The sequence below is a fragment of the Terrapene carolina genome, unplaced genomic scaffold (assembly GCF_002925995.2).
Source record: "Terrapene carolina triunguis isolate 2854851 unplaced genomic scaffold, T_m_triunguis-2.0 Scaffold33723, whole genome shotgun sequence".
Lineage (NCBI taxonomy): Eukaryota > Metazoa > Chordata > Testudines > Emydidae > Terrapene > Terrapene triunguis.
The window spans coordinates 3,560,608-3,586,342 of record NW_020698074.1 but is presented as its reverse complement, the minus strand read 5'-3'; the positions used below and the strand labels follow the sequence as shown (position 1 = coordinate 3,586,342).

General features: G+C 42.9%; 1 protein-coding gene across 3 annotated transcripts in view; it reads left to right on the top strand.

The window, feature by feature from the left end:
- Nucleotides 1-25,735, top strand: part of LOC113405011 (calcium/calmodulin-dependent 3',5'-cyclic nucleotide phosphodiesterase 1C-like) — a 423,587-nt gene that overhangs the window by 358,151 nt on the left and 39,701 nt on the right. For all 3 annotated transcript variants that reach the window (XM_026663542.1, XM_026663544.1, XM_026663543.1), the window contains exons 11-16: nt 325-426; nt 2,014-2,134; nt 5,854-5,935; nt 11,433-11,553; nt 13,720-13,895; nt 17,985-18,284. In XM_026663542.1, the coding sequence (XP_026519327.1) occupies nt 325-426; nt 2,014-2,134; nt 5,854-5,935; nt 11,433-11,553; nt 13,720-13,895; nt 17,985-18,284 (902 nt within the window). The remainder of the gene's footprint in view (nt 1-324; nt 427-2,013; nt 2,135-5,853; nt 5,936-11,432; nt 11,554-13,719; nt 13,896-17,984; nt 18,285-25,735) is intronic.

The window sequence follows — 25,735 nt, the reverse complement described above, 5'->3', positions numbered from 1 at the left end:
CCTATAGAAGAAATCGATTTGGGAGCTTTGTGTTTAATTGAAAAGAGCGGACCGTAATGGACTTGTCAGAAATCTCTGGGATTTCTCTTAGCAAGAGTTAATCATCTGACTAAATTGCTCGCTCTGTGGCTGGTATTTACAACATGAGATCCTCCTTCCTCTCTTCTTTTGCCCTGATAAAGTGAAGAGTTCAGTGACGCAAGTGGAGGAGAGTGGAAATGTCAGAAGTGATTTGCAGCTACCCAACAAAAGAAGCAGCGGTGTTATTTAACTTGTTTCTCTTTCTCTTTCCTCCTTTCTCTTGGCTCGATATCTGCCCAAAAGGGAATTCAGGGCCTTGGTGATAGAGATGGTGTTGGCCACTGATATGTCCTGTCACTTCCAGCAAATCAAAGCCATGAAGAATGCTTTGCAGCAGCCAGAAGGGTGAGTCACCACCTCCTGACACTGTGTGCAGTGAAGGGCTGCATTTCAGCTGGTACTTTGCAATTGTATTAAACTTCAAAAGTCTCTCTCCGGAGGACCCTTTGATGTCCACGTCTGTTTCTGTTGTTGGATTTTGAATGAATTCACATGTGAACACTCAGGCACGTGCCTGTATGATATTCTGGCGGGCCACAGCATCTAAATAGCAAAGCTATGGGATAAACCAGCCCATTCATTTTCCTTTTCTTAACAATACAGGATAAAGGGCACGTGTGATCCAGCTAAGAGTATGACTGAAAGAGCTTGATTATGGCCTCAGGTCACAGGTGCTGGGAGCAACACCTGCTGCACAGAGTACAGCTTGTGCCTCCACTGCAGGGAGCCAGCTCTGTAATCGGAGACAATAGGGAAGCAATCTCAGAGCCACAGAGGGCAAATGTGTGCTATAGAGCAGGCAGAACAGTATGAGGAAAGCCTTCTCCTCTCCGAAGATCATCTGTGAGCCACTTAGAGCCCTGAGTATCTCCTCTACTCTCCCCCCGCCCCCATACACACCATTTTATCCGAACCCTCAAAACTCTGAATTGTGGGTAGTATTCTTCCAGCCAAGAAGGGCTTAGCACATGTCTTCCCAGAGCCTGCCAAAACTGTACCTAAATCAGACATGGATGATTCCAACTGCTATCTCCTCTCAGGAGCTGGCTTTAGGCCGATTTCCCCCGATTCCCGGGAATCGGGCCCCGCGCCTTAGGTGCCTTTTTAATTTTTTTTACTCACCCGGCGACAGTCCGCTCCGGGTCTTTGGCGGCACTTTGGCGGTGGGGGGTCCTTCAATGCCGCGGAAGACCCGGAGCCGAGTGAAGGACCCCCCGCCGCTGAAGTGCCGCCAAAGACCCGGATCGCTGCCGGGTATTCAAATCGGGCCCCGAGGTCCTAAAGCCGGCCCTGGCTATGTGTATTACTTCTGCAGCACTCCTGCCAGTTTGGGGCAGCGAGAGATTGGGATTACTGCATGGCAGCATCCATCATAATTCACTAGGCTCCTGGGCTAGCCTCTCAGTGGCATGGCTTTAAAAAGATTTTAGCCTTATGTAGTGCCTCCAAAGAGTCTGCACCAGCTTTTTACCGGTGGAATTCACATGGTTTAAATGGAATTACTGTTCATGCTTATCACTGTGAGATCAGAATCAAGCCCTAATTGTTTAAGCAAGTCAACAGACTAAAATAATCTAGAACTATTTACTGATTGGAGTTTCATGGACTCTAACCCAGCTCAAACTGAGAATATCAGGAACATTCAAAACTCACTCATTCACACACAAAAACTCTACAAAGAAAATAAGCGAGACTAATGCTCCCAGTTTCCCGTTATGCTTTTGAATGACTCCATTACTAAAGGAAAGGTTTATGTTAGGGAAGTTAGATTAATCTTTAATAGTTGTCAAGTTTTATAAACACACAAATCAATCTATTAGTAGCCTAGCCAAAGGTTATGGTGGCCTCATTTACTTGCTTAGCTGGGTTTTTGTTCTTTCTCTTTCAATACTGGTGCAGACAATTAACTTGTTCAGTCATTTGGGTTTGCAGAATCGACAAGCCGAAAGCCTTATCACTGTTGTTGCATACAGCAGACATCAGTCATCCAGCCAAGGCCTGGGACCTTCATCATCGCTGGACCATGTCCTTGCTAGAGGAGTTCTTCAGACAGGTAGCCTTGGGACTTTACAAAATTATTTTGTAGTTTTGCAGACAGAATGAGAGATGGAGTGGGCGGGCTTGGGATGGGAGAGGGAGAATGAATCCTATAGGTTAACATCTTCTTTCACTTACATTTTTCATAGAGAAGATGCCCACTGTAGCAGCAAAGTAGATACAATTTTTCTTTCGTCTGACTTCAGTGAGATTCCACTGCTATGTCTGATTGTAAGCTAGTGTCTGATATGTTGTCCTTATCAATATATTGGAAATTCTCAATCTTTCAGACATCCAGCAAAACTATACCTAGAACCCCTGAATGAGAATGTGTATTTCTAATGACCAAAAGGCAGAATATCTAACATAGTACCCAGCTTGCCAACCATTGAAGATCTTCAGGAATTGGGTGCACCTAAGTAAAAGTACTCAGCATTAGGTCCAGACTATCATTTCTTTCAGTAATGAGTCTTCCTATTCTCTTTGACCTGACTTTGCTGCCACTTCAAAACTCCATTTTGATTTCTGCTTTGCTATGAAGTCATGGAAACCAATAAAGCTCAGTACATTGTAGATTACAGAGCTGGACATACAGCATCATAAGTGGTGAAAATTATGTTGCGCTTTCTGTAGACATGTGGGCTGGTCTAACCTATAGCTCTCGCAGGGCCTCCTGTTGCCAGAACCACAAATCCAGACACATGATTGATTCCTGTGTGATACTCGTAAGATTCTCCAACTGGTCCTAAGAGGGGTTGGTTTTTTTGTTTTAAGTACAATAAAAGTATTTTTTAAAATTTATTTTTAATAGCAAAAAAAACTTTTTAAAAGGTAGTGCTGGTCAAAAAAAAGAAGTAAAATCATAAACATTTTATTGACCTTTCTCCCCTCTTCAACTTCAAAATTTTTTAATATTTCCAAATGTTGACTAGCTCCATAGATGGTTGAAACATAGGGAGAAAAAATCAGTGAAAATGCCATTGACATTTTTTATTATTATTTTATCTTAATTTCAAAATATGGACAACATTTTGAAATTTAAAAATTTTCTACCATAAGAACATAAGAATGTCCATACTGGGTCAAACAAATGGTCCATATAACCCAGTATCCTGTCTCTGACAGTGTCCAGTTGGGAACTGGTCCTGCTTTGAGCAGGGGGTTAGACTAGATGACCTCCTGAGGTCCCTTCCATATTCTATGATTCTATGCTTCTGGCAGTTGGAGGTTTAGGGACCCCCTGAACATGGGGTTGTGTCCCTGCCCATCCTGGCTAATAGCCATTGATGGACCTATCCTCCATGAACTTATCTAATTCTTTTTTGAACCCAGTTATAGTTGTGGCCATCACAACATCCCCTGGCAATGAGCTCCACAGGTTGACTGTGTGTTGTGTGAAGAAGTACTTCCTTTAGTTTATTTTTAAACCTGCTGCCTATTAATTTCATTGGGTGATCCCTGGGTTGTGTGTTATGTGAAGGGGTAAATAACACTTCCCTAATCACTTTCTCCATACCATTCATGATTTTATAGACCACTGTCATATTCCCTGTTAGTCATCTCTTTGCTAAGCTGAAGAGTTCCAGTCTTTTAAATCTCTCCTTGTATGGAAGCTATTCTATATCCCTAATCATTTCTGTTGCCCTTCTCTACACCTTTTCCAATTCTAATATATCTTTTTTGAGATGGGGCAACCAGAACTGCACACAGTATTCAAGATGTGGGCATACCATGGATTTATATAGCAGCATTATGATATTTTCTGTTTTATTTTCTATCCCTTTTCTAATGATTCTTAATATTCTGTTAGCTTTTTTGACTGCTGTTGCACACTGAGTGGATGTTTTCAGAGAACTTCCACGATGACTCCAAGATCTCTTACTGAGTGGTAACAGCTAATTTAGACCCCATCATTTTGTATGTATAATTGGGATTATTTTTTTCAAGGTGTATTACTTTGCATTTATCAACACTGAATTTCATCTGCCATTTTGTTGCTCAGTCATCCACTTTAGAGAGATCCCATGTAGTTCTTTTCAGTCAGTTTTATGAAAAGCCTCAAATGTAAACATAGTGTGGTAATCCCAGTTTAACAAGGATACTACCACCTTGGTCTGGAACCATTAAAGTGATTTACTTTTCAAGAAATGGTGATATACGTGCTAAGAAAAATGTCATCTCACAACATCTTTATGCTTTTCCAAGACAGAAGGTGGGGGGAGGGATAGTTCAGTGGTTTGAGCATTGGCCCACTAAACCCAGGGTTGTGAGTTCAATCCTTGAGGGGGCCATTTAGGAATCTAGGGCGCGCACACACACACACACACACACACAAAAAGTTGGGGCTTGGTCCTGCTTTGAGCAGGAGGTTGGACTAGATGATCTCCTGGGGTTCCTTCCAACCATGATATTCTATGATACGCTTTGCAGAATAGTCACCTATTGAGTACATATAAGATCACCAAAGAACTGGTGACTACACAGACTCAAGAATACACAGGGCCCAAAGGGATACAATAAAGGAAGAGTGTTGTTACTTATTTATTATTGCACCCAAAGACCCCAGTTGTGATTGAGGCACCATTTAACCTGGCTATGTACAAACACAGAAAAGAAACATCCAGGACTTCTCATCCCCACAGTTGATTTCTATGGTAGTTTAAATTGCTGTCGTATATTTTGGCTCCCAGTCACAACCATGTGGAACATCGTCACCGTGCTCAACAAAGTAAGAGCGGGATGTTGATTTAAAGCATTGACACTAGCATATTTCACAAGCTATTTTAAATCTGAGTGGTCAGTGGGGAGTACTGGCAGATGTATGTTATCTCATGTAAATGATTGTCCTGTCTGCTCACAGTTGTCTGTTTCAGAATGAAACAAATTAAAGGGTGTTTTGAGCAAATACATTTTGAATGCACACAGTGAAAAGGGTTGGCACAGAAGGGATTTTAACACTTGATCTCCTGCATATTTGTGTGATGACAGGGGAGGGCATGCAGTTCTGGTAGCTGGAAAATGTGTCCAGGTTTCTGAGTTTCAGCATTTCTTTTGGGCAACAGCCCTACCAGCTGTAGCACACTGAGGGTCTCAGTATTTTACTAGGGTGGGGGGAGATCTGAAGTGGTGAGATCCACCCTGTGCAGATACAAATGCATATAAAGAAATACAAATAGAACTCAAACCCTGGAGGAGGAGTCCTGACACTGATACTTTCTCTTGGTGGACTTAACGCTAATAATAGAGTTCCGTTACCTGTTGGTTTCACATGAGAAGTGCTGTATAGAATCCTCTTGGGTTTTCAAGGTGTTCCACAGAAACACCCAAAAGGCAAAGAGTGCTGTCTAATCAAGATTTACCCGAGTAGATGTTTTAGAAATAGGATTATGTGGTTTATATTTAGTGGTAGATGTAAATTGTATTAGAGAAACGGGAGCTGCCTCCTTCAAAGTAGGATGGGGAGCATGCAGAATAGAGTGGGTGCTGTTGCTGCAAGAGGAGGTTGGCCTGTAGTTGAACAGTGAGGTGATAACTGTCCACAAGAAGCTCTTAAAGAAAAGGATTTGGATGCCCAGAGTAAACAAAGTTATCCTTTAAAAAGCTGAGTCTTGCAATTAAGGGTGTAACATGAGCTTCAATTAAAAAAAGAGAGAGGCCATTCCAGTGTCCAGTGCTGTTACAGATGTTAAGCGACTCTTGTTGTATTCTAATATGCTCTCAATTTTGTTTCTCCAGGGTGACAAAGAAGCAGAACTAGGGCTTCCTTTCTCCCCACTGTGTGACCGCAAGTCTACTATGGTAGCTCAGTCTCAGATAGGTATGTCATTTCAATGTACTTCACTTAGGACGCAAAGCAGCAATTTAAAGGGGAAAAAAATATTCTCCCCCCAACAGGAGTAAGATCATTCTGGGCTCTCATCACTTTGAATTGGTTTAGAAGTGGGGAGGGTGGGGAATTGCACTGGCGTTATTGTCCCTAAATGGATGATTCTAAGATGAACGGCTATCACATTTAGTTGATTTATGAGAGTTGTACTAAAGGGGAACTGAGTTAACACAAATGCTACTGCTGGACCAACCACTATGCATGGCTGTATGGCGGCTGCTCCTTGGTTCCTGAACACTGCAGAAGACACTTGAAGCGGGAATCCTGGCTTCAATACATGTTACTTTAGTTTTTGACTAAAGTCATTGTTTTGCTCATTTAACTGATTCCCTAACCTTCTAACCCACCAGCACTGTTCCAACTTCTCCAGTCAGCAAGCATCACCCCCAACCTTATACTGGGTCCAGCCACTGCTTCTTGCCCCCATCTTCCCATCCCCATCCAGCAAGGGAGGTGGGAGGCTGCAGTGAACCAAAACAGTGCTTCCTTTTCCACCTCCTACTCCTGCAGGAGAAACTGTGAATGGGGTTTGGGGAGAATGATCCCGAAGTTGTTGAGCGGCATGGAAATGGGGAGGGGGCAATAAATCTGTAACACTGGAGGGGCAAGGAAGAGGGGAGAAGCAGCCTAGAGACGTGCAGGAGTTTGGGGACAAGAGAAGATATCGGGAGTTGTGGAGACGGGTTTCCGAGGTTGAATGGGGGAAATGAAGGAACGAGAGGAACAAGGGGCAGGGGAAATGGAAAGAGAAAGGGACTGGTGGGTGGAAGGGACAGCAGGACTAACTGAGAAAACACTGGGTATGTTTACATTGCTATGTAAGCCCAGGGTTTGAACTCAGGCTCAAGCCTAACCCCGCTTCCATCTACACACAAATCCCACTAACCCAGGGCTTGGATCTAGGGTCCCAGGAACTCACGGAGGGGGAGGGTCTAAGCCTGAGTCAAGCCGGGACCCAGCGTTCTAGCTCTATGGATTTGCAGTGTACATGCGGCCCCACTGGACTCGTGTTCTGGGAGTCCATCAGAAGTATCCCACAGTTCCACAGCCTGACTTTCTTTGACCTCTGGACAGTCAAGTTTTATGCACAATCAAGTTTTCCGTCACTGCACCAGGAACAAAGGACTAAAGCGACCACATTTTGGGCAGGTGTTAGGAAGTCTGGGATATGGGTGGTTTGACTCTGGCCCGCGTAATGCAGTGTACAATGTACATGCTAGAAGCCTCAGGTTGGGACCCAAGGTTCAACAATTCCTATCCTGGGGTTGCAGATGAACATAGATGCTCAAGCCATAGGTTGACAAACCGAGGGTATGCTAACTTGCGTTGTACTAACCCTGGGCTTACATTGCAGTGTAGATACACCCACTGACACCAAAAAATGTGGCAGAGGGAGAAAGTTTTAAAGAAAGGTGTGGGGGAGGAGGGGAGTGACTTTGTTTTTTCCTCCAAACATTTTATAACCAAGCTTGAAAAAAGTGTAAAAGGATGAAATTTCACAGCTGTCCCCAGCACTGTCATGGGATGAATGGAAACCCAGATCCAAACATCCCTGAACTTTGGAGAAGTTCAGATCCATATCTGTGGTTTAGGGCTATCCCTAGTTCAGCTGTTTTCTCACATTCCCTTTCAGACTGTCATGTAAAGCTTCAGAGCCAGAAACCTCCTCAGAGTCCAAGTTCTTGGGATACTTCCATCCCTATTTTTCCAGTCTGCAGAGGTTCAGACAGTTCAGTTAATCATCTGTACTAATAGGCTCTTATTCAAATCATGTCTGGTCACCTAACCTTTTAATGTTAATCCCTCCCTACCTGCAACACAGAGTTTTACCTGGGAAAGTGGATACACACACAAGAGATACTACACTACTACTAAGGGCAAAATGGCTCCATAGGCACCCCAGACATGCTGGAAGGGGATCAGGCAGGGACTGGAAAATACAGGGAGGGGAGCTGCAGCTCAACTAGAATCCCTGTTGGGGACCCCCAGGCAGTGCATGGCTGCTGCACTTCTCTGGAAGGGGGTACAACAATGTTCCCCACTCCCAGCTCTCCTGGCTGGTGTGGAGCTAAGGCCTCACCTTCCACACACCCCATTTCAGGCCCTTTGCTTCTGCAGAGGCTCTAGGAGGGAGCAGGGGCCATGCTCCAAGGAATTCTTCCCAGCTTCTGTGCAGGGCACAAGCCTGTGTGAAGAAGCTGCTTGTACCTTCCTCCTCTTTTGTATTCCGTGCACAGGTCGGCCAGAATTTGTCTCTAAATAAAAAGACCCTTATGACCGCCTCCAGTGTGCAAATCATTGCAGAATTAATGGTGAATTAAACCATTATCCAAACAATTACAGCTTAAGAAACAGGCACTCAATCAATAAGCAGAAAGAGATTTATTTAGTTCTGTGTTATTTATCATTACATTTAATTTGTGCAGTTAACTGTATCCAATTGGCATTAACAGGCACATTCTCTCTCTAGAAGTCTTGTCCTCTAACATTATAAAGTTTTCATTACAGTCTGCTCAACATATGGGCAATAGCTTGACGTCTTCAGTGTCTCCTTCATTAAATCAAAAACTCTTACCTTTCCCCAATATGTGTTGAGGTAAGATTCCTCTCAAAGTCCGAGGCCAGATTCTTGGGGAAATATTCAGCTCCTATTCATTTGCTTATCTGATTGATAGCTTTTAACAAATAGTGCCACTGAATGGTAATTACTAAGTTTCTTTGCAGAAGTAAGTACCTCATGAATTCCAAATTGTACTATTATCTACAGCATGCAGCCCTCATTTTCAACAAATGAAAGGAATGTCATTTGTGAGATAGGTTTGTGTTCTCAAGTAACAGAGGGGTAGCCGTGTTAGTCTGGATCTGTAAAAAGCAACAAAGAGTCCGGTGGCACCTTATAGACTAACAGATGTATTGGAGCATAAGCTTTCGTGGGTGAATACCCACTTCGTCAGACGTTTTGGGTTCTCAGTCCACTTTGTAGTGAGGACATAGAGTTTCTGGGCTATCTCAACAGCTTGTTTACAGTATCAGGTGAGACAGAACTAAATCACCTCTCGAGGTTCCCTCCTGGTCAGAGTTAAGGCCGTGTTCTATTTTGCTGCTGTACGAAAGGTCATCGTTAGAGCTGGGCAAAGAAAGGTAATTCCTTTTCGCAAAGGATATCAATATTTCAAAACCTGGTTTTGTTCCAATTTGGAATAAAATCCAAAAATTTTGAAATTCTCTGCAAAAGGGAATGAAGCCCCAACTTACAGACAATCTGCTTGTTGGATTGTCCCAGAATCATAGACCCCAGAAGCCCTGAGGTCCCTGACTCTGAGGCAGTCTGTACAGTGAGCTGCTGAGGAGCCAAATGAGTGGAAACCAGGTAAGGTTCCATCAGAACTTTGTTAAAATCAGACCATCACTGTGAAATGTTTTGATTTTGACAAATTGGCAGATTCCGATGAGAAAATGTTTTGTCAGAAGTTTTTCAGCCAGCTCTAGTTGTTGTAGATGCACAGACCACAGCAGGTGAGCATGCTTGATGACCAGAAATGCAAAGAGAGGGTTTCTTAGCATGTATTGTTTCTACAGAAATTGAACAATTTAAGAAGAAAAATTTCTTTAAAAGGAAGAGAACAAAAGAGACACATTCTTTCACCTGCCACTTCATTTTGTAAAGAAAATGTTGGGAACAGGTCCAATCGGAGACGATTCACATCTTAAAATCAGGCCTTTGGTCAAGTGGAGGGGAGTGGGAGAACCCAGCAAATTGCAAAGAATTACCAGGCCAACGTTTTTATTTCTCAACAGGAGAATTAAACTATTTGAAGCCCCTTTTTTTCTATCCAAGGCAGCAGGAAGCTTTGTTTGACTGGAAACGGGCCTTTGTTGTCATCACCGTCTCTTGCAGCTGATTAATGTAGCAAGAGCCTTTTATTTTTGTCCTTTGGCTTCCTGGAAAGAAAATGATGGCTTCAGAAGATATAGGACAAAAGCTGATGATTAAATGAGGTTGTTCCTGAATGGCAGTCTCTCAAGAAATTATTCCCTAACTAGCATGATCTAGGTGTCCTTTTTAACATGGAATGAAAATAAGCTCTAGGCCAGTGGTTTTCAACCTTTTTTTTCATTTGCAGACCCCTAAAAACTTCAAATGGAGGTGCAGACCCCTTTGGAAATCTTAGACAAAGTCTGCAGGTCTGCAGACCACAGGTCAAAAACCACGGTTCTATGGTGATGTCAATCTTTTGTGGACCCCTTTGACATAGTTTGATCACAAGTAGAAAACCACTGCTCTTGGCAGTTGGCCTTGGGACCCTCATCTCAGAGTGTAAAGATGAGGGGTAAGATAATCCTCAGGCAAAAACTATGTTAAGGTGGAGAGTATGTATCAGTAATTTAGAGTAAAATACATTAGAGGGTGTTGTAAAGTATCCCCAGACCAGGCATTGTAAACCCAAGAAATCCAGAGTTCAGGTTAAATTTAATAATAAATCCAAATGTGTTACAGTATGGAAATGTACAGTTAGGGCTCCCAAACAACCTTAACTCTGCTGAACAGTCACAATATGAGGGGAAAATAAAGTTGAAAAATCTGTCTTTAAAAATCAGTGGGTCTAATCTGTGACCACAAACACTGAAGTACCTTAGTGACCATATGGTTATTGTATGGTGTCACTACAGGGCAGGGCTACAGTTGGCTGAAATCTGGTGTATAAGTGCGCACATTAGCAGACCCAAAACGTAGTGCTTTCTTAAATGCTCTGGGTGGATCCATCCCTGTTGCTTGCACAAAGAGCTGACTTGCAGGAAGACGTACTGTGCTGTTTCCTCCCAGCCCTACCCCTTGTACACAAGCCAGTAGAGGGAAAGATTTAGTTCTGTATTTTTCCCTTCTCCTCCTGATTTAAAAATAATATATGAATTTGTTAAAAATTAAATGAATAGAATCTGAATACGTTTGACCCTCAATGAGTACAAGCGGGACAAACCTTCAAATGAGAATATTCACAAAAACCCACTGATACTTCATAGCTCCATGACACTTGGAATAGATACCCAGAGAAGTCTATCATTATTACTATTCTTTTATTTTTCTGTTTCCCGAAATTTCATCCTTCAAGCTTGGTCTCATCCAACTGTCCCCAGAATTTGGCTTAGATACTCAAAAAACTCATGCAGAACAAGTTCTATTGCATCTGTTTATATTCTGAATTTCTACCCTTTCTTTCCAACATTTAAGGAGCTACCATTGAATGCAAAATATCAGCTTATGGGTCAGGATTAATGCACAGTATCATTCTTTCTTGTCCTTTTTTCAGTTCCTCTTTCAACATGTAATTCTTTTCATCCACTGTGCTATTACACTAGATAATTCACAGGCAATGGCAAAACATAAATACTTACCTCTTCTGTTTACGTCCACTGTGTTTTGATTCAGGTTTTATTGATTTCATTGTGGAGCCCACTTTTACTGTGCTGACAGACATGACAGAGAAGATTGTAACACCACTCATTGATGAAGCCTCCCGCTCTGGTATAACTGGATTTAGACGTTCCAGGTGAGTATCTATATTTGCTTTGGGGCATGAGTGTTGTCTCTGCTTTTAGGGCTCACTTCTCTGTTTTGGACTCATTGGGTATTATCAAAGACCTCCCATTGGTTCTGTCTGTCCTGGTTTCTACCTGAAGAGAAATATGGTTGGGAAGTGTAGTAGAAATGGATTGACCATGAAGTACAATGAGACCTGGTTAATTATTGCTTGATTTATGCATATATTCACGTCAGAATTCATTGGAATTTGGATGTAGAGAGTCTCACTTTCATTTAACCTGATCTTCTGCCATAAGAGCTATCAAGGAACCATCTTGAGTTTTTAGGGTTTCTCTTGTGCAGGTCCCGGGATAATTCCAGCACAATTGTAAGTTGAATATTAAAAAGGCTTGAATGGGGACTAATCTGGTAGCCTGTATGCTATTCACCATTATCTGAATAATCAGAATAATAGATATTAGAGAGAGAAAAGACTTATTTGGTCACTTAGCCCCTCTCTTTGTCAGTGCAGGGTTGTTCCAGACATTGTAGATTCTCCATTGATTTGTACATGTCTCCAGCAATGGAGTTTCAACCTCTTCTCTTGGGAGATGATTCAGAAGTCTAAGTCACCATTAAGAAATATATCCTGATTATCAAACTGAATTTTTCTTTTCTTCCTTTCCTCCTACTTATTATCCCTTATGCCACACTCACTAATTTGTTTCCATCCTTGGTGTTTTACACTAAACAGATACTTAAAGACATTGGATCAAACCAACATTCCATATTTGAATGTCTCTTAAATCCAGGGCAGTTCAGAATCTGAAGCTGGATTCCATGACCTGTGTTTCTATAATCTAAACCACCAGAAACTGAATCCTAAATGTCCTTGAAGTTTGGGGAAGGGGGTTGGAACTGAAATTAAAATTTTGCAGCTCAACCAATGACTTTTGGACAAGCTACACCTCTACCCCTATATAACGCTGTCCTCGGGAGCCAAAAAAATCTTACCGTGTTATAGGTGAAATCGTGTTATATCGAACTTGCTTTGATCCGCCGGAGTGCGCAGCCCCGTCCCCCTGGAGCACTGCTTTACCGCGTTATATCCAAATTTGTGTTATATCGGGTCGTGTTATATCGGGGTAGAGGTGTATAAAGCCCTTTATCAGTCAGTCATCTCCCTTCCACCCCGAGACCTTAGTCATTGCTGTCAACAATTGTTTAGGAACGTAAGTTTTCCACATGCATTAGTCCTTCTGGATCCTTAATTATATTTGTAGCTCTTTGAGATCCTTCCAAATTTGTTTGCATCTGAACTTGATTTTAAACATACGTAAAATTCACCGAAGCTGCAGACAGTGCCAGAAGCTACAAGAGGTTCTAGTTCAGTGTTCTAGAACTAAGAGCCAATACAGACTACTGTCCAGAGATGATGAGGTGGGACAGTCCTCTAGCCCACCATTGAGTCAGGGGCCTTTAGAAAGGTGAGATAGGGCATAAGTAGTGCCTCAGGCACCTCAGAGAAGGTTCAAGAGACATTTAGTAATTTTTCAGGTGCTGCCATAAAAAGGTTATAGAGCCAGCATCTTATATAGTATTTCCATCTATCCAGGAAGGGAACAGAGTTGCAGGGCACTAGTTCCTATTTATGTAAGGGCAAAATGTGTCATATTTTTAATGATTGGAATTTAGTTATGCAAGACTTTTTTGATGTGCAGTTTCACACAAATTTCCATTTTAATAATGAAAACTTTGCAAAATGAGAATGGGAACTTTCACACAACTCTAATAGCATTAGGCAACATATATGGGTATTACCGGTGTTGAGCTCATTGAAGTTCACAATGTTGGCTATTAATAGACTCAGAGCCAATTTCTCATCTCACACTGGTGTCAATTGGGAACAACTTCACTGTATTGACAGAGTTGCACTAGTGTAAATCACAATGGAATTAGACTCACTGTTTCTTACAATGCTCCAGATTGTCTCATCAATTCTAAAGTAGATCTCCCCAATGTTCTCATGATATGGTTCTTCCAACACAAGCATAGGAACAGAGGGAAGAAATTAAGTTTTGGATATTCTGTTTGACTGTATAGTACTTTATGGCTAGGGTCTGTTTCATTCCATAGCTGTATTTAAGTGTATGAAGTGCTGATTCCTATCACATTGTGTGATCTTGTCTCCCAGTTTGAATAGCATTAGCCCCTCAGAAGTTAAAAGATCAAGTGTCAAGAGCACTGGGTCAGAAGGAAGTGCCTCACTCAACTGTTCCATACTCACTGTGGACTTCAAATGTTTTAAAGCCACCTGGACCGAGGTGGTGCAGCAGAACCGGGAGAAATGGAAAGCAAAAGCAACCAAAGGTAACAGACGAGCCTCATAATAAAAGGCTGCAAGCTCTTTTACCTCCTCCCCTTCAGGCTTTTTTTCTACCTAGTTAGCCCTGAAGTACGCTCTGACTTCTCAAACCATCTGCCTCTAGATGCCAGCAACTCTCACCGCGCTTGGAGCCAGGAATACTCAACTGAAAGCCTTATACCTTTTTTGTATACTGTGCACGCGGGTGTTGGAAGTGTGCATGTGTTGGGGGGAAGAGAGCAGTAGAGAAGATGATAGAAAGGGAATGGAAAGGGAAGTCAGTGGGCTTTGGATCAGGCCCCAAATGAAAAGAAGGATCTGACTTTTTAACAGCTTGTGAAATCTCTTCAGAGCTGTATGCCTGTTGCTCAGATCCTTGATTAACTGAGACAGTATATTTTATATTGTTTGATTTAGACAGTTTGATTTTATTACCTTATTTTTTTCTTGTATGGCAGTAGTATTGTACAGTACTGTATACGGGCCCTATCCTACAAACACTTACTTGCCAGCCATGGGGCTTAATACCATAAAGACTCCCATTCACTAGAGCTCAGAACTACTCATACACCCAGCAGTAAATGTTTGCAAGATCAAACTCTATGTCACTGTAGGGCAAGATACATTTCTCTGTGGCAGGGACTCCTTTCTTCTTCTGTGTTTGTATAGTGCCCAGCACAATGAAGCCTCAATCTTGACTGTGACCTTTAGGAGCTACTTTGATATCCATTATTATTAATACTAATCTCTTAGACGTGAGGAATGGAGATGGGTGCAAGTTCTTTAACCAAACTGATTTGGACTTGGCTTGAGGCATAGTGGAAGACTTGGCTCAGTTTTTATATTAACTGAAGCAGATTGTTCAGCCTCAATTATAAACTCTCTTTAGGAGGCAGAAGGGGACAAGTTTATTAACCAAATACAATTTTCCTTGAGGTTAAAACATACCATACAAAGTATCAACCCCTTTTATGCTTCTCTTGCCAACAAAAAACCGTCCATTTCTTTGCCAATTGATTTCAGATAGCTCTTACTTTTTAAATTGGTGTTTACTTGTTTCATCTGTTCTTTTTTGGATCAAAAAGATCTGATGAAAACAAATGAAAGTTTACCAAATGACTATAGTCATTAACATGGCCAGATGGTTTTTGGTATATGACTGTTGAATGTATGTGGCCAATCTATTTTGCTTTAACACGTGACTGCTGTTCATGAGATTGTCATCATTATAGTGTATACTGTTTGTTTATCTAAAGTGCACACCCACACTATCTAAATCCTGTATGCAGGGGAGACCATCAGGGAACTTAATAATACATACTTTACAGATTGCCTACAAACAAATGCATAAGATAGACCCCAATGGGTCCTGGGGATTCAACTTTATTTTCTACCCATTTGCAGTGAGTGCTTTGAGCAAGGATTTTTCCTGAAACATACATAAGAAGTCACATGATTCAAATGGACACGTGCACCATTAGTTAGGTTCTGGTTTGTCTCTGCTCATCAGTTTTTAAATCTTCATACATTTCTGGATGAGTTTAGTAATAACCACATTTATATAAAACTTTTCATTCTAAAGACCTTTACAAACACAGGACTTGTCACTGGATTGGCTGCGCAATGGGATCTAGAAAGTGAGGCACTGGACTGGGAATTAGGAGACCTGGGTTCTATTCCTGGTTCTGTCACTGGCCTGTTTTTTTACCTTGGGCACATCATTTTACCACTATATGCCTCTGTTTCCTGACACTTACCTATTTATCTGATAAGCTCTTTGGATGGAGACCATTGCTCAGTATGTTTGTAGAGGGCTTACCACAATGGAACTTCAGTCTCTGTTGAGGCCTCTAGACATAATTACACTGCAAATACATTAAAAAAAACCAACAATAAAAATGTATAAAGTAATTAATAGGAATGCAGTCACAGTCAGGGTGTAGCACATAACAGCTATTTATTAGTGCACAGCAACATTACACAGCAATTTAGGATCAGAAGCAAAGAGGAAATTGAAATTCTGTAGAATACTGTAGTGTCTTTTGTAAGGATATTATCAATAGAAACTAGGTGTGGTGTTTTTATACTGAGTATAGTATTTTTGGGAAATGTTTTGGACTGTGTAGGCAAAATAAGTGAGTTTGTTGCTCAGCTCCTCCTACTTAAAAGCTCATTATTAAAGAATTATAAGTTAAGAACCAGAATAAACATCTGCCCCAAGGTATAAAAGCACTGTACAGAGCAAGCATGTGGTGAGACTAATTTTAATATCAGGCAAATTTCTAGCAGTATCATAATAAATCTCTATATGAATTAATGTTCCCTGCCGTTTTTAACTGAGTTTTGTCCATCTCCTGTGATTAGGTTGCAAAGTGTTAGCAAAATTTTCAGAGAGTCCAAAACGAGGGGAGGTATCTGGGAAGCCTTCACTGTATCATACCTCCTAAGGCATAATATCAGTGTGCACACTGAGCCATCTATGGAAACTAGATTATTGCAGAAATGATTAATAAAGTGTGGGAGGCTCATATCTAATTTAATTATATTTTCATGTGATCCATAATTTATTAATTTAAAAATTAATTAACTTTTGTCAGCTGCTGGCAAGGAAATACAGATTGATGCTTCTTATAAAAATGACATTTTTTCCCCTTCTGTTTTGTTCCTCTTTTTGGTAGATTTTCTGGAGAAAATTGCTCTGATTCAGTTGTCAAAAGAATTTTTGTTACATGTGCGAAGATGTTTAATAAACACTTTGTAATTCGTACTCCCTTGCTTAGGGTCTGATCCTGCAAGATACAGAGCACCTTCTGCATAGATGTAGAGACTCTTCAACTCCCATTGACTGCAATTGGATTTAAATTGAAGGTGCTTAGCACTTTGTAGGCGTTGTTCAGCAGTCCAAAGGAGCCAGAGTTCTGTATTTTTGTGGTACTAGTCAGAATTAGCGTAGTTTGAGAACTGCCTAAGAGACAGGAAAATGATATCACTGGTTCTAAGTATTTGCTGTCACAGCAGAACCCAAGGTTCAGTTTGCTGGACATGAACACAGACTACTTTTAAAAGAGGAAGTTACTGCTCTTTATTAACTTTCTTTTACATGCGTAATCTGAAATGCTATTATTGCTCAGGGCTGATTGTTTCCATGCTTAACTGCCCTTCCTGTACTTCCATTGTTTTAAAACTCATAAACAAGTCCCTATGGCCAAAACAGGTGGCCCAATGATAGAGGTACTCAGGCCTAAAGGTACACAATTCTGCTGATAGGCATCCTGTCCCTGGGAAAGAAAAAGACCAATAGTGGAGATGGCTGACTTAGTGGGAAGCTGAGGTAGGAAGAGGCCAGCTGAATTACATGGCCACGTTTCTTGTGTGACATGCCCCCAATGGCAGATTTATGGGAGAGAAATTCAGCCCCTTTATCCTATCTGCCTTTCACTTCCGCTTAGATTCACTGTTCTCTTTCTGACCTAAACTAGTTTGTGGTGTTCCTAGGCAAATTCCACCCCAGAGGTGGCTGCACATCTGTGGTGCATGTGTAGTCTGTATATCATTGCATTTTTGTGAAGCAATTTAGGATCATTCAGGATGGAAGGGCACTGTATACATGTAAAATATTAGTAGCCAGAGCATTAGACCAAAAGGAAAGGAAGGAAAACTTGGGGAAGAGTGAGAGGAAAAGAAGAGTGTAAGAAGCCAGCAGAGAGAGACTGAAATCCTCTTCCCTTTACATGGATGGCTGAACTGTTCTTCCCTTAATTTGCTTTTTAAAATACATAGTTATAAAATATTTGGGGTCCATATGTACAATTGCATTAGTGGTGGGGTTTTCAAAAGTGACAACAAATATTGACTTTAATGGGAATACAGCTAGGCCAATGCTGAGCGCCTTGCAGGTCTCACCCTAAATGTTTTGTTTTTGTGTCTGTCTTTTTTTTTGTCATGTTAATTTCCACATTTATCTAAGTTAAGATCATTTGAGAGGACATGGCTGAAATTGGATTAAAAGTGTGTACGGTATCACTCTGGCAAATCTGCTAATGGTCTTGATTTTTTCCCCCTTCATTTTGGTTCTCCCTTTGCTGAGGATGCAGAAGAAAAAGCTAAGAAAGAAGCTGAGGAAAATGCTCATCAGGGAACAGAGGAAAAGAAAACAGAAGAAAATGAAGACAAAAGTCCAGCCGAGGATACCACGACATCCAAGTCAGAAAACAGCAAAGAACCAAATCCTGGGGAAAGTAAGAGCACAGAATCTAGCAAAGGTCATGTAAATGGGACTCAGCAAAGTGGTGTGAACAAACTCGAAGCCTCTCAAGGGAAAAAACAGTCTAGAGCAGACAAGGGCAGTGAGTCTCACCAAGCAACAGGAGAGGAGAAACAGCATGTCCAAAATGGTAAGTCCTTTCATTGTTTCATTAAAGGGTGAATCCAGTCCCAAGCCCAAATATCTCAGCAAGATATTGGGGAGATGTGTGAAGGAAGGAAAAGGGTCCTGGAGCAGTTCCATGCAGACTACTCTCGTTTAACAGTTGGCGTAGCCTCCATTGCCCTAGATTGCTTCCTTCACAGGGGGAAGTTTTCTTGGAACTCCTTGGAGCTGGACTCTACAAGTCCTGCATCAAAAATTACCCAATCCCTTGTATGCTCTAGCTCAGTGGTTCTCAACCAGGGGTCCGAGGCCCTCTAGGATGCCACGGGCAGGTTTCAGGGGGTCCACCAAGCAGGGCCAGTGTTAGACTCTCTGGGGCCCAGGGCAGAAAGCCGAAGCCCCACCCCCTGGAGCTGAAGCCCGGGGTCCAGAGCCCCACCACCCAGGGCTGAAGCCAAAGCCTGAGCAACTTAGCTTTGTGGGGGCCCCTGTGGCATGGGGCCCCAGACAATTGTCTTGCTTGCTACCCCCTAATGCACTGGCCCTGGCTTTTATATGCAGAAAACTAGTTGTTGTGGCACAAGTGGGCTGTGGAGTTTATATAACATGTTGGGGGGCCTCAGAAATAAAAAGGTTGAGAACCCCTACTCTAGCTGCACCTTTGGCTGTAAAGGTGAGGTTTGCCTCCGCATCAAAATGCAACTATCAGGTACACAGTGCACTCTGGAAGCTGAAACAGATGGTCTGGAGAAATCCTCAGCTTCACCGAGTGCATGCTTATTGTACTGAGGAAGAGGGAATCAAAGATAGCTCATGAACTGCTGCAGGGGTGGTTTAAGGTCCCTTTCCACTGCTCCAGTGATGCAGATGGACTTCAGGAGAAGCAAAGGATCTGGCCCTTTAGTTTTTGACCTTTAAATTTACATATGACTTGTTTCCTTTGTTATGCTGTTCTTTATGAGAAATACAGGCCCTGTTTGCTGTATCCCCTCATTGAATCAGTGCTAGGTGCTGTACAAGCAGGAAGGCATGGTCCAGAACTTACAGCCTTGAAAGACAGATATAGAAAGAGTAGGGAAAAGAAAAGGAACATATCATGATAATAGCCGCAGCTAGTCAAAATTCTCAGAAATTCAATCTTTTGGCAACATTTTTTGGTAGAAATATTGAATTGTGTTTTTAAAAATAGTACTTTTTGGGGACATGTTTCATCCCATTTTTTTAAACCAGCTATAGACCTTGTTAAAAAAATTTTTTTTGACCATCTCTCCCACATCTCCCCCAAGATGAGAAAGTTTTTCTGAAAATTACATCCCATTGTTTTGTATTTTTTTTTTAATTATTAGCTACATTATTAGCTACATCATAAGGCTATCCTCAGTTGCCTCTGCTATAGCCATGCTATTTCTCTTAAAGGGAGATTTTCCAGAGCAAGAATTGCAGAGGGACAGGGCTTGAGCATGAATATGAGAGAATATATTCAGCAAGTTAGTTTGAACTAAGGGACAAACAAATCCCTGAATTGATATAACCTAAAATATTGTGTGTGAAACTAGTGGAGATCTTAAAAGTGTTCTAAGCATATTACCTTCTCATTTTATAAACATATGCCTGTTAACAAGGCAGAAATAGAGAAAACGACAATAAAGCCATGTACCACCACTCACCAACTGAGTCAATGTCGCCTAGCTAACTACTCCCGAACCACTCTCAATAACCCTCTCAGGAAAAGCCCAAGGATATGTTTACACTGCAGCTGGGAGCGGGCCTGGGTCTGAACACAGGTGGCCAATACTACTGCCTGTGCTGCAATGTCCACACTGCTATTTTTAGCATGCTTGCTCAAGCAGAGCTAGCGTGTGTCTGTCTGCCCAAGCCAGGATGCGCGTTCCCAGCTGCAGTGTCGACATGCTCTGAGTGAATAGATAGGCTTGCAGTGTGCCTTGAAAAGGAATCAAAACTCAGGCCAGAGTGAGTAAACAAACTCTAGCTAAGGGCCTTCCACTGAGAAAGCCCAGCCTGAGAATTACAAACCTTCAGGTAGCTCAGCAGATCTCAACTTCCAGGACAGAGCACAAATACGACTTCAATGGATAGCTAGTGATGTTCTCCCCTTTTATCCCTCCCCCCTGCCCTCCCCTTATTGAGATCAGGAGCTGTTGATTAGCATAGAGCATACCACATGCACAGGGTGTGTGCATCTCACTTGGCAACCCACTCCACCTACAACTAAACTAGATATTCCTTTTACATATGTAGCTGTTATCCTTGGGAGAAATATTGGGAGTAGAGTTGGAGCTTTCTACAATGCATAGGATTTTTCCTATGTTGTGGTTGAAAGCCCCCAACATTATTTGAATGCATGGGAATGAGCACAGAAAGGACATGTGAAATCCCATTAAACTGCACCAGATAAAGACACTTTACTGAAGCCTTCTGTTTTACATACTTCTCAAATGATATGGGGGTGACATGCACTTTATTGCTTTGGTAACTGCCTTTTGCTGCTCTCTCCCCCATTGGGTCATTCTGTAAGTGTCAAAAAATGCTTTAAAAGGATGATTTCTGAAAATTAGTATCTTGCTCAAGAAAAGAAATTGTGCTCTAATTTATTGGAAAAGACTTTTGAGTTATAATTACTGTAGGGCCTTTCGGACTCATGAAACATAACATCCATCTCCTTGGGTTCAATACTGCTTCCTTTATGCTATGCCTATATGGTAATATTTTCTTGTAAAGTATTCTCCTGATTATCTTGATTGTTTGGTAATTCCTTTCAAGAAGATAATTATCGTTACCATTCTGCAGTGATATGGTAGGCCAGCTATTATAATATTCATAACTTCCCCTTTTCATAATAAATTATATTCAGCGAAAGTTCAAAAATTGTCTCCTCACATTAGTTTGAAATCTGTGTCAGTCAGACCCTTGGTGGCTTCTCACGAAGGGAGCGCACGATGAAAGAATATTAATTTGGGCATTCATCATCCTTGTGTACACACAGTTGGGGCAAGTCATTTTTATTTTTAGTGGGCAAGTAAAGTATCATTAGTTTCTCATTATCAATCATCATGATAAAGGGCATGTGAGTAGACATTTGTGTTTTGACTGGTAAATTTTAATGTCAATTTTGCAAGGGTGGTGCACATATCCATTGGAACCTGGGCATTCTTCTTTGATGACAGGTCCCAGTCTTGCAATGAGAGGGTCCCAGCCCTTCATTGAGCTCCACATAGGCAGACCCTGTCTTTCTCTCTCTCTCCTTCTCCCCCTCCCCCTCCCCCCAAGTCCCCATGGCCATTATTTATAAAACTTGGAAAGTTTAATCTCTGATGCCTTGATTCAGCCGCCCATCCCTCTTAATCAAAGTGCTCAACTTTAGGCATGAGCTTAGATCCTATTGACTTTAATGTGACGTAAGCATACGTTTTAGTGCTTTGCTGAATAGGGATGGACTTAAGCACATGCTTAAATGCTTTGTTGAGCTGAGGCCTTAAGGAGGCAAGAGATAAAGATTAAAGGGTTTAATATTCAAGGATGCAATGAACTAGAAATCAAAAGTGATACTGGGGTTGGGGCGGGCGGGGGGAGAAACCTCAAATAAAGAATTATGGGTGTGATCCTTCAGTCACTGAGCAGTTGTGAGGGCATGCAACATCTTACAAGAAGAGCCCTCATATTATTGGGAGTTTCTGAAAGCAATGGTGATGGGGAACATGATTTTCAGAAGTACTGGAGACAGATGATTTTTCAGATTCTCTCTCTACATTTCCCAAACAAGTAATGCCCGCCTATTCATTAGTACAGTATACAGTAGATACTGTTAAAATCTTCTTGATATTTAACATAGTAGTTAATTGTGTCATGATATAGGGGGGAGGGATAGCTCAGTGGTTTGAGCATTGGACTGCTAAACCCAGGGTTGTGAGTTCAATCCTTGAGGGGGCCATTTAGGGATCTGGGGCAAAAATCTATCTGGGGATTGGTCCTGCTTTGAGCAGGGGGGTGGACAAGATGACCTCCTGAGGTCCCTTCCAACCCTGATATTCTATGATAGAAGGCTGGCCTCACTGTTGGGGTGCCTCCTAATGTCCATGTGTGTCATAGCCTCTCTGGCACCCACTGCCAATGGCTGTTTTGGTCATCCAGTGGTCTACTTCTTCCTGTGAGTTGACCTTCCGGCCATGTCATCATTTAAGTCTAGCCCTTTTAGGCTTACAAGAAGTCCAACAAACCAATGTCCAAGACCTTGTATCAGATCTTCAGTCCCAACTCTGGGCCATGTGGTTCTCAGGGCTCTTTGACATCCTTGTCCCCTTTTCCGATCTCACACCACTCTATCAGTGGCTGGTAGGGGAACCTGGGGCTTCTCAGTACACCAGGTGCCAGGCCAGGGACCATATAACTAGCAGCCAAGGTCTGCTCAGTCCAACTGCTTGCTGCTGCTTCCCTGGGCTTCTTCCTACCATGGCCTTTCTCAGATGTTCTCCCCACAACCTCCCTAGGCTCACCCTTATTTCAGGGGCAGGTGTCCCAGAGCTCTCCCCGAGAATCCCCCAACAAAATCCCAAACTGAAAATACTAACGTCTCAGGCTTGACCTGTCCTTTCTTTATACACCTCCAGTTCCCCTGCTTTGTTCCTTAACTGAACACACCCCCGGGTTCTCCCCCTGGACGTCCAAATCCTGCCCTGCTTTCAGTGTGCACCTCCAGAGCCTGTGCCACACCTCCTCTGGCTTGCCAGCTTTCTCTACTCAGGCTAGGATCCCCAGGTTTACTCTCCCTCTGGGCTTTCTCCTCACAACCTCTCTAGTCCCAAAGAGAGGGATTTCAGAGTTCCTTCCTCTCCTCCTTGCAGCCACCTCCTGCTCTCAACTTCCTCTGATTATAGTCCTCTCCCCAGCTGGGCTTCATCCACAGTTAAGCCCGGCCCTTCCCCCAAGGCAGCCAAGCCTGGAATGTTAATTGTCCTCTCCAGCCATATTAACCCATCCAGAGCCTGTGTGGGGTACTCACCCTGTCACACATGGTATTTGTGGGATCTGCCATTCTAAATACAATTAATATTGCGCTACAGTAAATCTACACAGTGTATCAAGATTTTAACTGCACCCACTGTGGACCAGATTGTGATTGGCCTTTAAATGGTTTGGCAAAGAGGAGCTAGACACTAAAGTGGCCTGCCCTGCTCCCGCATTATGCTACTGTCCACAATTGCAACCCTAGCACTCACTTTGGCTCTTCCACACTGGCTCCAGTAAGACACAGTTGAGCCCTGTGAGCCTGATCTAAAGCCCATTGAAATCAGTGGGGGTATATGTGTCTTTTTGTTGATTTCAGTGGGCTTTTGGCAGGGCCGTCCTTACCCATACGCAAAGTACGCAGCTGAGTGCAGCTCCAGCCCCTGCTCCACCTCTTCCTCATGGCTCCCAGCCCCACCTCTTCCCACCCCTGCTCCGCCCCAACCCCGCCCCCACTCCCCTGTGGACTGCAGCAGGGGTCGGGCACCCTGCACTCACCGGTGGCGGTATGTGGAGCGACCCAGCCCCAGCGTGCTCCGTTCCGCCAGCTCCCAGCCACGCCTCCAGTGAGTGCTGGGGGGTGGTTTCCCTCTGCCCCCCCCAAGGCTGGGAGCCAGGGGAGCAGGGTGGAGTGGGCTGGGGCTAGGTCACTCCACTTCCCGCCGCCCCTTGGGTGCAGGGTTGGCCTGGCTGCCCTGCAATCACTGGGCGGCAGGAAGTGGAGAGACTGGCTCCAACCTGCTTTGCCGGCTTGTGCTGGGGGGCAGTTTCCCCCCTGGCACTCCCACCCCCATGGAGGCCTGGGGCCCCACACAGCCTCCCCGTGGGGGGGCTGCGTAGGGCACCAAAATGGCTAGGGATGGCCCTGGCTTTTGGATCAGGCTGTGTGTGTATGTATACACATATAATGCTTGGAATGAGGATCACAGCTTGATATAGCCATAGAATATGAGTCTCCATTTCACACTTCAAGAATATATATATTTTTTAACCTACTCTTCATCAGCACAGAGAAAGGTGCTTGTGATTTAAATGAAAAAAAAAAATGAGCGTCTTTTGGACTGGAATTAGTGCCAGACTGAGTGTTGATTGTGGAAGCTGGGAATATTTGTATTTTCTTTCTTCCACTGATGCATCTGAATAATTTGCTAAATTTGATCATCTGCAATGGGTTCCCCAGTCATTAATGTGATTTAGTGAAGTTCTGCTTTGCTGTCATTGTATTACTCTTGTAATAAGGATCTGTGGTTAATCCTGCTTTGACTGGGCTCCTGTGGGAGGTTTTGTTTGCTTGTTTTTGTTTTTAAACCCACTTTTAACCGAGGCTGGGCTCAGTTCACTTCTTGCACCAGCAGAGTATTCTGCAGTGCCCAGGATTCACCTCCTGCGGGAGGATAGCTAGTGTTTGCTCGTCTTCTCTCCCATAGAGGTTCCCTCATGGGAGGACAGCTCTAAATCATAGCTCGTTCCATTGGAGTCCTGATGATGGAGGGTACTTGGGATGCAGGGCTGGCACAGCAAGCCCATGCCTGGAGCCCCAAGAGATTGTATGATGTGATGCTTTCATCATTGTAAAGAGCCTGCAGCCTGAGGCCATCTAATCTAGGACTAACAGATGGCCAGAGAAAGTCCCACTTTTCCATAAGTGGTGTTGTCAGCAGGGTGAAACCTTGTTATTGGTTCAGGTAAAACCCTACTCTGATTGATAGGTGTGAACTGACCCTTCAGTTAACATAACTGTAAGGATAGGTTCCCACCTAAGACCAAAGGAGTATGTGAATCCACCCAGGATCTTTTGCTGAATAATGGTTTTGGTAGGGGCCCGTGTTGGAGGGAGGCGGCAGAACAGACAAAATACTTGAGACACAGCTGGTGGGAGCAGCTGAAAGCACTTTGACTCTGGCTCTGGAAGAAATTTGAGAAGTATTTGGGTTAGTGGTGCAGGCTGAAAGGAGTGTTCTTAGCGCTGTGAGCAAAAGAAGCTGTTTCCTGCTATTTGATTCCTTCTGTGTTCAGAGATGCAGGACTTTGCAGATTCTTTAAATTATAAACAGATCTGCATCAAAGAAATATTTGACTATCACCAGTTTCTACTCCCATGTGGGACATCCCCAGGGCCTCAAGCTTTGACTAGTTACTCAGATTGGAAAGGGGCAACACTGGTGGGATCCAGTTTCCAAGAAGAGAGATTGTGAGCCTGGTGTACCTGGTGAACCAAGATGAAACAAATAATGGAGATACTTGCCAAAAGCAAAAACAGACAGCAGGAATTAAAACAAGACCTAAAGAACAAGAGCTGGAGACTTTGCAACAGGAGTTAAGAGAAGACTTAAAACAAGTTATAAATCAGGACTTGGAGGTTTCCCAGAAAATGCCCAGTGAGAAGTTGCATTCTGAGATAAGATCCTTGTTGGAACAGCAACTACAAAGTGCCTGGACAGATTGGGAAGCCCA